The sequence below is a fragment of the Dreissena polymorpha genome, chromosome 8, assembly GCF_020536995.1.
Source record: "Dreissena polymorpha isolate Duluth1 chromosome 8, UMN_Dpol_1.0, whole genome shotgun sequence".
Classification (NCBI taxonomy): domain Eukaryota; kingdom Metazoa; phylum Mollusca; class Bivalvia; order Myida; family Dreissenidae; genus Dreissena; species Dreissena polymorpha.
Window position 1 is genome coordinate 85,702,539 of NC_068362.1, and position 14,069 is coordinate 85,716,607.

The window sequence follows — 14,069 nt, forward strand, 5'->3', positions numbered from 1 at the left end:
GCTGAGAGGTAAATCTATACAGGTTTTAGCATTTGAAAGGCGTCACACTTCCGACCAGTCCACACAGCCAAATGAGACCACATATCTTGGTACATTTTCAAACAGTATTTTCTACCACGCGTAATTTCTTTTAATTATTTATGACAAGCGTTAAGTCACATGTGATCACAGGATTTAAATTGCAAAAATAAACAAACAAAAACAACAAGCAAACAAACTTGTTTTGATTTAAATTAATAATATTTATAGTAACAAGATATACCATAACAGCAATATTTATCACTTACATTATAAAATATCTTTCAGGACCTGATCTCAAATGAGATCATGCACAAGACGCACCTCGCAAAGGCCATGACAGTATAGTTTTCAGACCTGATCAGCTGGTGACTGCTCTATGAAGTGCTGTTCAACCTCCCCTAAGGGGGAGATTCGAGAGGGTCTCCTGATTGCTGAACACTACGCCATGGTTGGTATGATTCTTTTTTATAGGGAAAAAGGGGATTTAAATATATAGGTGTTCTACTGCCTCCATATTCATTTTGAAACAAACATAATGCAATTGATTCAAATTTGACTCCAGCACATAATCTGTCTTGCGTTAATTTAATACTACTGCTAAAATTTAAGAGTTACTAAAAATTGTGTTTGTGTATAAAAGTTTTGAGAATTTAACACATAGGCAGACAAAAATAACCTCAGTATAAAGTTAACGATCAAGCTCTAATTTTGAACGATATAAAAAATTCAAGCAACAGTAATTTGCCTCCTTGTTTCAAAAACCTCTTTTGAAATCCTTCTAATGTAGATGATGTTAAAATGGGATATCTGAACTGATGATATTGATGTAAAAGTTTATTCCACCAAAATCAAGTCATTCAGATCAGACTTGATTTGGGTGGAATAAACTTCTACATGTTTTTTTAATACTGTAATGTACAGTAAAATCCTGCATTGATTGTTCATATACATTTCAGTTGTCATCTCCAAAAAGTTTGCCCTGCCCATATCAACAGTGGAAGAGAACATGAGATGGGCCTTGAGGAGGCTTCGTGTCATGTACTGCGGGGAGAATATATAAACTGTTTAGTGCTGAGCAATATGTTCCTTTGTTCATAGGTGTAAATATGTGTAAAGGGCTATTCCAGGAAAAGATAGGATGAAGGATTCCTTAATGTTGTCATTTCATAAATCCGGTACCACCAACACAGTTAAAAACAATTATTATTAATTTTATCCTCTGTATCACCCCTCACTAACTGAAACTGTATATAATCATGGTTCATACCCTTCCTCCCATTTTTACCTGTGGTAGCCCAAAGAGGAGAATGTTATTTATTTTAATTTATTATGTTAAATGTGCTCGCATATTGTGATAATGTATCTTGGGTAGATGTTTTCCTGGTTTTGTTAAAAATACACTGTAAAAATGTTCACATTATATGTTTTTTTTAATATAAACATTGTTTTTTGCAAATTGTGTGTGTCTATTATTTATAATCACATGGGGCTTGTAATGATCTGTTGTGATTTTATCTCAAATAACCTTTTTACCATTAAGGTGTAAATATTTTTTTTTACAAAGGTTACAGGTCAAACAAGCAAAATTTTATGATCCCTTAAGCGAACAAAAGACTCACAAAAACCAACTTAAACACACTATTGTAGACAAAAGTGTGTTTAAGTTGGTTTTTTGTGAGTTTTGGTATGTTGGTTTTTTGTGAGTTTTGGTATGTTGGTTTTTTTGTGGGTTTTGGTATGTTGGTTTTTTGTGAGTTTTGGTATGTTGGTTTTTGTGAGTTTTTTCTGTGTTTAACTCAGTTTTAACCAAGTTGGTAAAAAAAACCACTTTAAACACAGAAAAAACCAACATACCAAAACTCACAAAAAACCAACATACCGAAACTCACAAAAAACCAACATACCAAAACTCACAAAATACCAACTTACCAAAGCCTACATTTATGTAACAAGTGAGTTTTTTCTGTGTTTAACTCAGTTTTAACCAAGTTGGTAAAAATACCCACTTTAAACACAGAAAAAACCAACTTACCAAAACTCGCAAAAAACCAACATACCGAAACTCACAAAAAACCAACTTACCAAAACTCACAAAAAACCAACTTACCAAAACTCACAAAATACCAACTTACCAAAGCCCACATTTATGTAACAAGTGAGTTTTTTCTGTGTTTAACTCAGTTTTAACCAAGTTGGTAAAAATACCCACTTTAAACACAGAAAAAACCAACTTACCAAAACTCACAAAAACCAACATACCAAAACCCACTAAAAACCAACTGCCAATACCGCTTGGTTTAACACGGATAAAACTCGCGTTTAACTCGAGTTTTACACACTTATTTGGGAAGGGTATAATTGCAAGCCATAAATATTTGGATTTAATCATTGACACAAAATCAGCTCTGGAATATTCAAATGTGAATAATAATTATTAGGTACCCTACATCTGGTATTGAAGAGGGGATGCAAGAATATCATTTATTAATTATAAACGGGAAAAAAACGAAAGGTTAATTTGAATGGAAAGTTTTAACTAATTTGGTGAAGTGAATAAAGTTTTATACTAGGGGCACTTTAATGTTTTTGTGGTCCCAGCCTTAAGTACATTAAACAATTAAGGTACACTGCAACTTGATCAAATTAAGTAAACAATTATGCCAATTGTATTACCACAAGAACACTAGGGTTAGCTGTTTCCATAACAAGATGATTAATTCATCAATATATGCTTACATTCACAACAAGGGAGTCATGATAGAAGTCAAATTGACTTTTTCCTGCCAAAGGCCTATTGATTAGCAGTTAAAAGGCCATAAAGACAATGAAGGTAGGAAATTATAGGACCATTTTGACATGGACTGGAATTGTCAGTTAATATTATTGACAGCTTAATTTGCATCCTTGTTACATCAGATCTTCAGATCTGTTGTTTCATGCTTTTCCGCAATTTCATCTTTACTTGGGCCTCACATAAGTAAAAGTCATTGAGAGTAAATTACCACTGTTTTTCTTTGTAATAAAACTAAAAATAAATAAATAATGCTCCAACCTTGCTCCAAGATTTAAGCAACAAATGTTTAAAAAAAAATTGTATTGGAATTTATACTGATGCCATATTAGGCCTTAATATACATCAGCAGGATTATAAATGATGCTTTGTTAAATGTTTCTTGGCTTGGCTCATATAAATACCGCCTCTAATAACAGCCAGGGAAATTCTAAATTTTTAATAAATGTTAATGCTGAAACATAAATTTATTATAGATTTGGACAAAAGGAAGATAAAAGAAATATTATAAAAATAATTTTTGTTCCTATTGCTCTTTAATTTGTACTAGATGAGAATGTGTTATACTGGTAGATAAAATAAAATAAAGACTTAGGTAATGAACATGTCAGCAAAGCAACCTAATGTGCATTTTTTTTATAGTTATCAAAGTGGCAATGCTATAAAATTGTAAACAGACAAAGAGGTCAAAATTAATTCGTTCCAAAAAATAAATAATCTTGTCTCAGATTGTAAATACTTATCTTATTTTAATTTGCTATTTTCGATTTGTAATTCTGCATTTTAAAAGACATTAACCCGACCCAACCAATGCCATTAAGGGATTTCCCGGCGTCCTATCAAGTTCTAAACATCTGTTTATTTGTATTATGTAAGCTTCACTATTATTTACAGCCGCACATGTTTTTATGACCAAAATAAGAACAACTAGCAAATGCAAACCAAGAATGAGGATTTCCACAGGGAGCAATCAATTCTACGTGGCGCCTACATAACATACATTTGTAATGAATTCATTTGAACAGCAAAAGTTTTTATCTATCAGAGCGAAAATATTTCTTTAAAAGTCCAGTAAAACTTATTTTTCTTGATAACGAAATCGCTTTGTACAATGGCTATAAAATCTCATGTATACAATTTAACAATAGCAAAGTAAATCTATTACAAAACCAACTATTGTTTGTGAAAACGGTGGTTCATTTTATCCACCATCCCTAAACTTTTCTTTGTAGTGACTCTGAATTGACAATTAAACACAACCAAATAAAACAGTTTTGTGTCATTAATTGACTTGTAGGGTACAAGATTATGCCCTTTTGTTTTTGTTCCTTTTCTGCCTGAATAATAATCACCCTTCTTGAATTAGTAGCTTCAAAACCCTAACCATTAAATCACCAAATATAGAAAATTTCTGATTCCACTTTCAAATATAGCCCTGCTTTCATGTTGTTGCTGCTGATATTTATTTGCTGCATAACTACAGACCAATAAACTGATGGCCAATGGTGCCATAAATATTGTGAAAATCTATCAGCACAAATCACAAAGACATCAACTGATTACTCGACTTTGATACATTGCCCAAAAATACAAATGTCAGGAAAATAAAAGGAGAGGCTTAGCAATCATTTCAGTCAATAGTTGTTTTGTCCATGAAAAAAAATCCAGATATAGACAAATTTGGGATGAGAAAATGCTGTTTTGCGGCATTCACCAAAAGTTAGGCTCTAAAAAACTAAAATGTTATAGTTTAACAAATTATGCTATATATTTCCCTTAACCCTTTACCATTTAGATATGTTTTTTGACACATGTGTAGCCCCATAGAAAGTTACATTTAATTAAATGCATTTCTAATTTAATTCAAGTTTTAAAGGCTTCATTTCCAACCCTTAGATACTGATGAGAAGCAAACAGCATAAAACCTGAACAGACTGCGAGTTACTGACGCAGGCTGTTCTGGTTTTAGGCTGGTTGCAAAAGCCATTTTCACTTTGCTACTTATGGGGGAAAGGGTCATAGTCATCTATCCTGGATTGTGACAGAGTCTGGAGAGACCCAGCTGTCACCTTCAAAACCCTTATTGATACAGACAATGCTGATTTGATCAATTTGATAAACCAATTGAAATAATAATGGGTTGATACAGTATATGATATAAAAAGTGTTTTAAAATATGTTATCTTTGTTTTGTACCTACATATGAGTGGGGTTTCTACTAAAACCATACATATGAATCAGAAAACATTTAATATATTTTTATCTTCTCAGATAAAAAATATAGCTCTCCTGGTAAATAATAGTAGCAATATCTGTGGTTTAATAAGTTTGATTTTTTCAGGAAAGTCGCAATTTAACTTGACAGTTTCTGCTACCAGGGATTGTCCCTGATATACCAGAGCTTTGTCTCAAATGCCATTCATCAACATGGAACAAGGCGTAAATCAGGAAAGACAGTCCTAGTAGATAGTTAATATAATGAACTCATGCAAGCATATGGGGAACTAATAAAAGGTTGAGGAACAATATAAGGCGCATAAATGTGTCACAACATATTTAGGAAAATGAAAATGTATTCTCATTACCATGAAAAGCCAAAAACGTTTAGATTAAATCACAATAGCCATGGAATATTCATATGTGAATAATTATTATTAAGTAACTAAATCTCTTATAAAAGAGGGGATGCAAAAAAATTCATTCATAAACTAAAAAAAAGAAATTTTTAGTTGATTTAAAAGTGTTCTCTAATTTGGTTCAGTGAATAAAGGAATACTTTCTTCCTGTGGTGCCAGCCTTTAGCACATTAAGACCATTTCCCTCCTTTAAAAAAGTTTATTTATCCTACAGCTCAATGATTTTATAGAACATAATAGGACCCATACAGAAAAGATTATCCCACACCTATGTTTATCCCACACCTAGCCATGTGTGGAGGAAGGTCATATTACTTGGAATCAACTATAAAGTATTCATTTTTAGTAAAATCAAATCAGATTAAACAAAACAAACAATTTGATACCAAGATGTAATATATATTTATCACAAAATACAACAATTAATTTTAAAATATTAAGCGCGTGTGCTCATGATGTCATTATTAACAGGTCACAGGACAAAAGTCGTATTCTTTCCCAGAAAAACTGCAGCTTTTTAGCGATTTTTTCATTACTAGTATTTCTTTAAAATCGGGGACGTAGAGGTATGATGAATTACAAATGTATATTGTAGGATAAAAAGAATACTATGTTAGTGTGATTGTGTACTTCAATTTATCCCATTCATCTCAGAAAGGTTAACAAGGCTCAGCAAGCCTTGACATGCAACCTTTCTTCACTCGTGGGATAAATTTAAGTACACTATCACACTAACATAGTATTCACTATTTATTAAATGCTCATTTTATTCACATATAACACAACACCGTTGGCACTTTTTTTTCTGCATTAAATGCACATTAAATTCGAATTAAATACAATTGAAAATGCAGATCAAGTTTACTTTGAAAAGAAAAAGGTGTATTTGTTCTTCTTTGCATTTATACACTAAAGTGCGAGTTATGATATTTTTAAGGAAATAGTAATACTGCCCATTTACCATGCCCTTAAATATCTATTATATGCATCTTTTGATGATTTGAAAACCTGAAAATTATCAAGTGTAGTGCGACGCGAAACGATTGAACTAATTTGGACAGTTCTGTTGTTGTCGTTTTATTTTGGGATACTACAAGGATTGCTTGTAAAGGTAAAAAATACATCCGCTCTAAGCATGAGCATGGATGGTCGAGTGGTCTAGGCGGGAGACTTTTTACTCCAAGACTCCAGCTGTCAGTCAGGTTCGAGCCCTGTTGAGGGTTACTTTTTTTCCTTTTTTAAATTGTATAATTGTTTTTTACTGGAGATTTTTAGTTCAAATGTTTAAATTTATCCATATAAAGCATTTAATGACAAGCTTCAATACATGCCAAAATCTGTTGGACGGCCCCTTTAATTCACAACATTATCAATGTGTTTTTTATATTTTCAATTGCTAAATACAATATTTTGTAAAAGATGCATAAAAAGTACAGAAAAAATTAATGTGCATTAAAAACAGTGCCAATACCACTGCGTTCCATGCGAATTAAAAACACTTTTTTCTGAGAAGTTTTGGTAACATTAGTAAACATATGCCAATGTAATGACTTCAGAAACAACAGGGCCAGCTATTTCCATTTAGAGATCATTAATTAATTCATCAATATATGCTATGTGCACACCAAGGGAGTCATGATGGAAGTCAAAAAGATTTTTCTCTGCATGAAGTCTTATTGATTAGCAGTTAAAAGGCCATAAAGACAGAGAAGGTAGGAATTTATAGGAACATTTTGACATGGACTTGGAAATTTCAGTTACTATGGTTGCCAGCTGAATTTGCATCCTTGTTATTTTTGTATAAATATTCTGTTGCAAGGTGTTTCTCAATATTAATGTAATTCAACCACACAAAATTAAAAGACATATAGATCACTTGCATCAATTTTTTTTAAATAAAAAAATTATCTGACCTTGCTCCAAGATAAAAAGAAAACAAATGTCTTTTTTTTAAAACACGATAATAATTCACTTCTACAGTCCATTGGTTTTCAACACACTAACTATTTAATAATCAATTTATTGGTGGAAATTAATTATTAAACAAGGCTTTTGTCAAGCAATATGGTCCCCTACCGGCTCCACCATTGTCAGAAGTTCCACCATTTTCAGATTTTTTTTTTTTTAATTTTTGGTTGCCATAGCAACCACAATTTTTGATGTAGGAACAAAATGAAATGACGTGCATAATGTCCATATTGCCATCTATCCATGTTGCAAGTTTCATTAAAAAATATTAAGAACTTTTAAAGTTATCGCAGGATCCAGAAAAGTGTGGCGGACTGACAGACAGACTGACAGACTGCCAGACTGACAGACAGAGCGCAAACCATAACTCCCCTCCGGTGAAACCGGTAGGGGACAACAACAATACAAGCTGTGCAGACATGATCAATTTATTGGTGGTAATGAATTATTAAACAACAATACAAGCTCTGCATAATACCACACTAATATGACCACTCAAAAGACTTGATGAAAGTGGTCTTAAGTGTCGGTCTCTGTACCTAGGTTTAGCAGTCCATCACCTAAAACTTGTTTGGTCGCAGTGCCACAGGTGCCACTGTATGAATGTCAAAATACATGTACATGTATCCTTTATATATGAACCATGCTCTGTGAAAAAAGGGTTTAATGAATGTGCGTATAGTGTCGTCCCCGATTAGCTTGTGCAGTCTGCAAAAAGATACTTTCTTGAAATGAAAAATATGATAAAAGGGAAAAGTGTCGTCCCTGATTAGCCTGTGCTTACTTCACAGGCTTATCTGGGATGACACTTAACACACATGCATTAAACCCCTTTTAAATTTAAACAGAGCGCCACTCATATTTATTATATGTTTTTGTGCTTGCTAGTCCTCAAGCAATTTATTAAAAAAAATTAAAAGCCATTTGCCGTTACAGTTGCCAACTGCGGTTTTTGCTCCTAAGCCTCCTCACAACTGTTGATGATAATTGTAATGAGATAGAGGATGAAAATGAGGACAATGAGGATGATAATGAGAAGAATGATGAGGATGACAATCACAATATTTACCATATCATTTATCTGACAGCAAAAAGTTGCAAGAATCTAAAGAATTTTGATAAACAGGTAAACCCTTTCCTGCTCAGAAGCGAAGTGAGAATGACTGTACATGTATACAACAAGTACAAAACTAGAACAGCCTGGGAGTAACTACAAGTTTTATGCTGTTTGCTGTTGGTCATTACCTAAGGATTAAAAATGAAGCCTTTAAAACTAACACCCAGCAAGAAGGGTCTTCATCTTAATTTGAATTTCAAAGGGGCCACAAGAGCTTCAAAAAGGGATCTGAGCAGGAAAGGGTTATTACAATTAAATCTGTTGCCTTACCTTGGTGTATCTTTATCTTTCCGATCACTCCATATACCAATCCCACACACACTGGGTTCCATGCTGAACACAATTCAGTTCCTGGAAAGAACACATGTGTTGGTTAGGGAAAAACAGAAAAAATTATCAGAATAAATAACACTATTATGAATACATTTAGATTAAAATATTATCTCAAATGGTATTTTATCATTAAGTTAACTATATCAAATTTATTTTCAATTATTCCATTAAACGGCAGTTTTGTTTTGTTTTTAATTTACAACCATTGGCATTTAAGTTATTCAACTATTTTAAGTCGACCTCAGAGTTCATACTTAGGTGAATTGACAATTATGAACGAGTAATATTTGGCCAGAGATTTCCCTAATAAACATACTAATATATTGAGGATCGAAAAAACACAACAGACATAGAAATTCACACACAAAAAAACATGAATGTATTATCATAATCTGAAATGGAAAAAATCTTGAACTTTTCTAAGGCAAAAAAAAAGAAAAATTGTGTTGCAGACAATAGGTGGATTGCTTTCACTTCATGCAAGTCATAATAACATCCCCATTAGAACATGCTGGTATGGCTGAATGGTAATGATGTTTTCAATTGGGTCCTTTTTATGCCTCCGGATCGAATGATCAGGGGTATATTGTTTTTGGCCTGTCTGTCTGTCTGTCTGTCATTGTATAATGTCTGTCTGTCATTATATGTGTGTGTCCATCCAAAAACTTAAACATTGGTCATAACTTTTGCAATATTGATGATAGCAACTTGATATGTGGCATGCATGTGTATCTCATGGAGCTGCACATTTTTAGTGGTGAAAGGTCAAGGTCAAGGTCAAGGTCATCCTTCAAGGTCAAAGGTCATAAAAAATATAATGTCCAGAAAGTCATTTATTGTGGATGAAAACCTGTATGTCAGAACATTAAGAGACACAAAAAATAATTACTTTGTCTAAAATAAGCGGTGTTCGAAAATAATGTACAGTGTCCAAATCTTAGAGAAATTACTATAAAATGAAACATGCATTTCAGATCTGTTGTAATTATCTGTCTTCATAAAATTAATGTCAGATTTTGGAAAAATATATATAAAAAAAAGTAACATTTTAATTTTACCGATTTTTTAACAGTAATTCATTTATTTATTATGCTGGTGTTTATTTTAATATTGTAAAATAAATGTATTGTTTTTCTATAAAAATAAAGACTGAACAAATTGATATACTAAAGACATGAACAAATCTGGGTTGCTAGGGTTCCTTCCTAGATTGGCCTGTTACTAAGGAAATACCTTCCTGATATGTAAATTATTTTGCCTTCATTTTGTTGTAAAGATATACGCAATTTACTTAAATGTCTAACTTGTGCTGAAAAAGTGTTCATTCATTATAAAGTCAATTTAACTCTCAAGTGGCAGAATATACAGGAAAAGAGGCTATAACACTTTGAAAATTTTAAGTGTTTTTTGATGGAGCTTGGGGGAGGGGAGGGGGGAAGCAGCTAGTGCCAATCACAGTCACTTGGTAATAGTTACTAACCTCTCCCCCGGGTGCTATCCCCCCCACCGCCCAAAGTTCTCCATTTGTTATACAAAATTACAAGACAAAAGAGGTTGGTCGAAAAAAAAATGTACTTATATATGTTATATATATATAAGTAAAAAAAACAACACTTTTTTGTCTTGTTATTTTGTATAACAAATGAACAATTTTGAGAGATTTGTGAGGAGTGAAGCTGCTGGGGCCGTGGGGGAGGAGGGTGGTTACTAATGCTGAGTGCCTGTGGTGCCAGTAGCCTGTGGCTTTTTTTACAATTGTCCGATATGCTTGAATTAAGTTGATCAGTAAAAAAACAACATGTTGTTTCTTTTTAATCATTTTAATAAGGCTTGAGCAATTTTAAATCTATATAACGTTTATATGTGAATGTCATGTCATGGTTAGTAAAAGACACAGCTGAACGTGGGAGTAAAACTGGTCTGTCAACTGGAAACCTATGACTATGAGTAGTCAAACATACCTTTCTTGGGTTCCAACGTTCCATTTGTTCTGCTGCACCATAAACTGTATTCTCCATTTTGGATAATGTAGTGATCGTCTGTTTGATAAACTTCCATAATTTAAAATCCAAGGCTGAAGTAAAAGATCCCGAAAGTGACGGTTACACCTTTTTAACTGGCATAACTAGGAATGTATATTTTGACATTTCGCAGGAAATTCGGGTTACCGCCCCTTTGTTGTCGTTTCATTTTGTAACCTTCTTCTTTATTAGAGAGTATCCGTGGCAAATGGCGGATGCTGAATACGCAAACTGTGTACGCGGTTAAAATATCGCTTTCCATCGATAAAACAAAGCAGTAAAAATCTAAGTACTTAAATTTCCTATTGAAAGAAAGGTCCATTATTGAATATCAATGATGTATGGACAAGATGAAGGTGATCCTATGCTACATAAATACATTTTAATATTGACCTATATTTATTTGTTTACAAAGAAACGAAATTGAAACCGGTATGTTTGAGTTGACATTTGGCATAGTAAATATTGTTTGATACTCAACGGTTGGTTGTAAACTATCAAAATATAGCTTTTTCGTCTTTTGAATTGTATTTATAGTTCTGCATTTTGCATCTTTAACAATTAATAAATTGTGGTATTGATCTTCGGATTGGACAGAAATTCGGACGCAAGTATTGTACAAAAAACATAAATAAGAAAGCAGATAAGTACGTGCTTATTCTCGATATTGTATCTCATGTCTAATTGTATACGGAGTATGTTCTACAAAAAATTGGTTGTCCAGTACTTGTTAGCTGAAATAATTCGCGTTCAGAATAAATCTGAACGCTGAAACAACGGTCTGTAAAAACCATAACGAAAAATAAATGCAATATTATTATGGGAATTACAGTATTTACAGGTGTATATATCTGAAATCTACCTGTTGTTTGACAAATATGATCTTAGATCACAAAAATTACCTGTATTACCAGGGGACAAAAATTCCACTCGTCCGCTCGTATTGAAGAGTGAAATCTTGAAAGGACGAGTGAATTTCCCTAAAGCTCTCGTCCTACAGGACGAATGAAAAAAAACTGATGTTAAAATATGTATTTTCTGACCAGTAAGACTCTTTTTCATTAAAAAAAATCATTTCTTAAAGCATATCTATTCCGAAAGTAGAGCGCGAATGAACCGGAAATCGTTATTGTAAATTCCATACAGCAGGTGCGCGTTGTTATGCGAGACTGTGTCCCGAGTAAATATTGGCTTTTTGGTGTAAACTTTGCGCGTCCATGTTGACAGGGAACCATCTAACTTCATTCACTGTAAGTATTGATTTTTTAAAGAATTATTTTACTGCGAAGTCCGGTTTTAAACCAGTCTGAATTTCATCTGAAAAATGTCTGACATACGAGCGTTCTTTAAAGGGGGCAGGAGCGATGTTCAACCATCCGAAATGGAAAGCACGCAAGCATTAGAAAAAGGAAAAAGCAAATTTGTCTTCATTTATTTATTTTGTGTTCCTCATAAATAAAGTAAGTTAACATTTCTTCTGTGATCAGCTGGCATGAATAACTAAGTAAGCAGCATTTCAGCAGTGATATAGGAAACATTGTTAGTCATATCAGTCCTTTGCAATCTTTCTTTCACACATCTTTGAAGGACAAGTGCATGTGTTTGCAGGACGAGTGAACATTTTAATGCACTTGTCCTGCAGGACGAGTGCAATTTATAAATATTTTTGTCCCCTGATTACATTTAAAATCATAGACATGGAGCGATCATTTTCTCAAAGGCAGCCATTTTGGCATTGTTGTTGTTATTTCGTACCATAGCTATTTCGTACCTTTTACTTTTCGGGTTTTTTGTTACTGTCGATTCTAATATTTGAGTTATAATTCTTTTTTTGCTTAATCTTCTTATTATTTCCAATTTCATTTCTTACTGTTTTGCGCATATTTCACACTTAATTTTTGTGTTCGAACTCAGTTACAAACATAGTTGAATTTAACCTCCAGTTCAAGGCAGATAACATGAACCCTTTACTATACAAGGATTTATATTGGATGAAACAAACTCGAAATATAGTTTATTATCAGGTAAATTTCGATATAATTTGCTCAATTAATACTATTTAGGCAATGTTCTTTCATAATAGTCACAAATATGTGTGTATTTAAATTCAGGAGTGATGCGACCGAAATTCGTGTCGGAACTCTCGCTATTAAAAAGATAGAGTGAACTGTTGACGCCAAGAGTCTGCCAAAGCAAAAATCATCAAAAGACTAAGGCGGCAATTTATATGGACTAAGTACTTGTGTACCCATCTTTGTGAAACAGCCTTCACCCACTTTGTGTAAAATTGAGTCACCAACTTTTCAAAATTGTGAAAAATGAGTTGCACACTCAGTGATTTTTTTTTGTTACAGCCTGTGTCATTTGGATTGGGAAAATTAGCGCGATAAACCATGAAATTGGGAAAAATAGTGCGATAAACCATGAAATTGGGAAACATTAAGCATTATACATATAAGTATAAGAACATTATTAAAATTTTAAAGTGCATGTTTGAAAGCATTTTTATATTATAAAGTGCTGCTTTAATGTCTTCTTTCAATGAAGACAAGGTTAAGATAATATCCTTCCACATGCATATTAAACTTGCAATAATCTATAGATTCTTAAATACACCATTTAATCATAACCTCTTTAAGAGTATTAATTTAATTCAGCATTTTTAAATTAAATATATATTTAATTTGTTTACCTTTCAATATCTTGCACTTGACAACCTCAGTTCAATGCTATTTCATTAAACTGTACAGCGTAACAAACATAATAAAGCAGAATATTCATGATATGAATCTGAGTATACACAGATCCACTTACATATAAATCAAATCATGTTTGTCTCTTTCCATTTTCGAACGATACTCATCTTATTATAAATGATTTAATTTTGTGAGTAGACTGAACTCCAATTTTACAACACTTGTTACCGTTACGCACATTCACTGCGCAGATTTCTGATAATTTTTTTATATATCTCAAACGTAGTATTTTGCGTTAATTGACACACGCATTACATTATTCCCTAATGACCATATGATCATATCCGTTGTTGGTTTGAATGGTATTAATTATTTTCTCCGTTAATCGCAATTTCTTGTCTGCTTGCCGCCATCTTGGACGTGTGTAAAAACAGACGTTCTCAATCCCGATACATCGACTATCGTCGGTATTGTCTGCATTAGAGA

At 32.9% G+C, this 14,069-nt stretch overlaps 2 protein-coding genes and 1 long non-coding RNA gene across 5 annotated transcripts in view; 2 read left to right on the forward strand and 1 right to left on the reverse strand.

Annotated features, from left to right (window-relative positions):
* Positions 1-11,049, reverse strand: part of LOC127840838 (phosphatidylinositide phosphatase SAC2-like) — a 419,571-nt gene extending 408,522 nt beyond the window's left edge. The window contains exons 1-2 of the mRNA XM_052369265.1: positions 10,828-11,049; positions 8,804-8,884 (exon numbers count right to left, since the gene is read on the reverse strand). Coding sequence (XP_052225225.1) covers positions 8,804-8,884; positions 10,828-10,924 — 178 coding nt within the window. The 5' untranslated portion in view covers positions 10,925-11,049. The remainder of the gene's footprint in view (positions 1-8,803; positions 8,885-10,827) is intronic.
* Positions 23-1,412, forward strand: LOC127840859 (uncharacterized). The gene is made up of 3 exons (XR_008030600.1): positions 23-89; positions 307-473; positions 978-1,412. It is a non-coding gene; the product is annotated as an uncharacterized LOC127840859 (long non-coding RNA).
* A 16-nt stretch (positions 11,050-11,065) lies between the features above and the next one.
* The window catches only part of LOC127840835 (DNA-directed RNA polymerase II subunit RPB2), a 144,966-nt gene continuing 141,962 nt past the window's right edge, over positions 11,066-14,069 (forward strand). For all 3 annotated transcript variants that reach the window (XR_008030590.1, XM_052369262.1, XM_052369263.1), the window contains exon 1: positions 11,066-11,243. Coding sequence is in view for 2 of the 3 variants with exons in the window: in XM_052369262.1 (XP_052225222.1) it covers positions 11,222-11,243 (22 nt within the window). In the remaining variant the exon portion in view is untranslated. The remainder of the gene's footprint in view (positions 11,244-14,069) is intronic.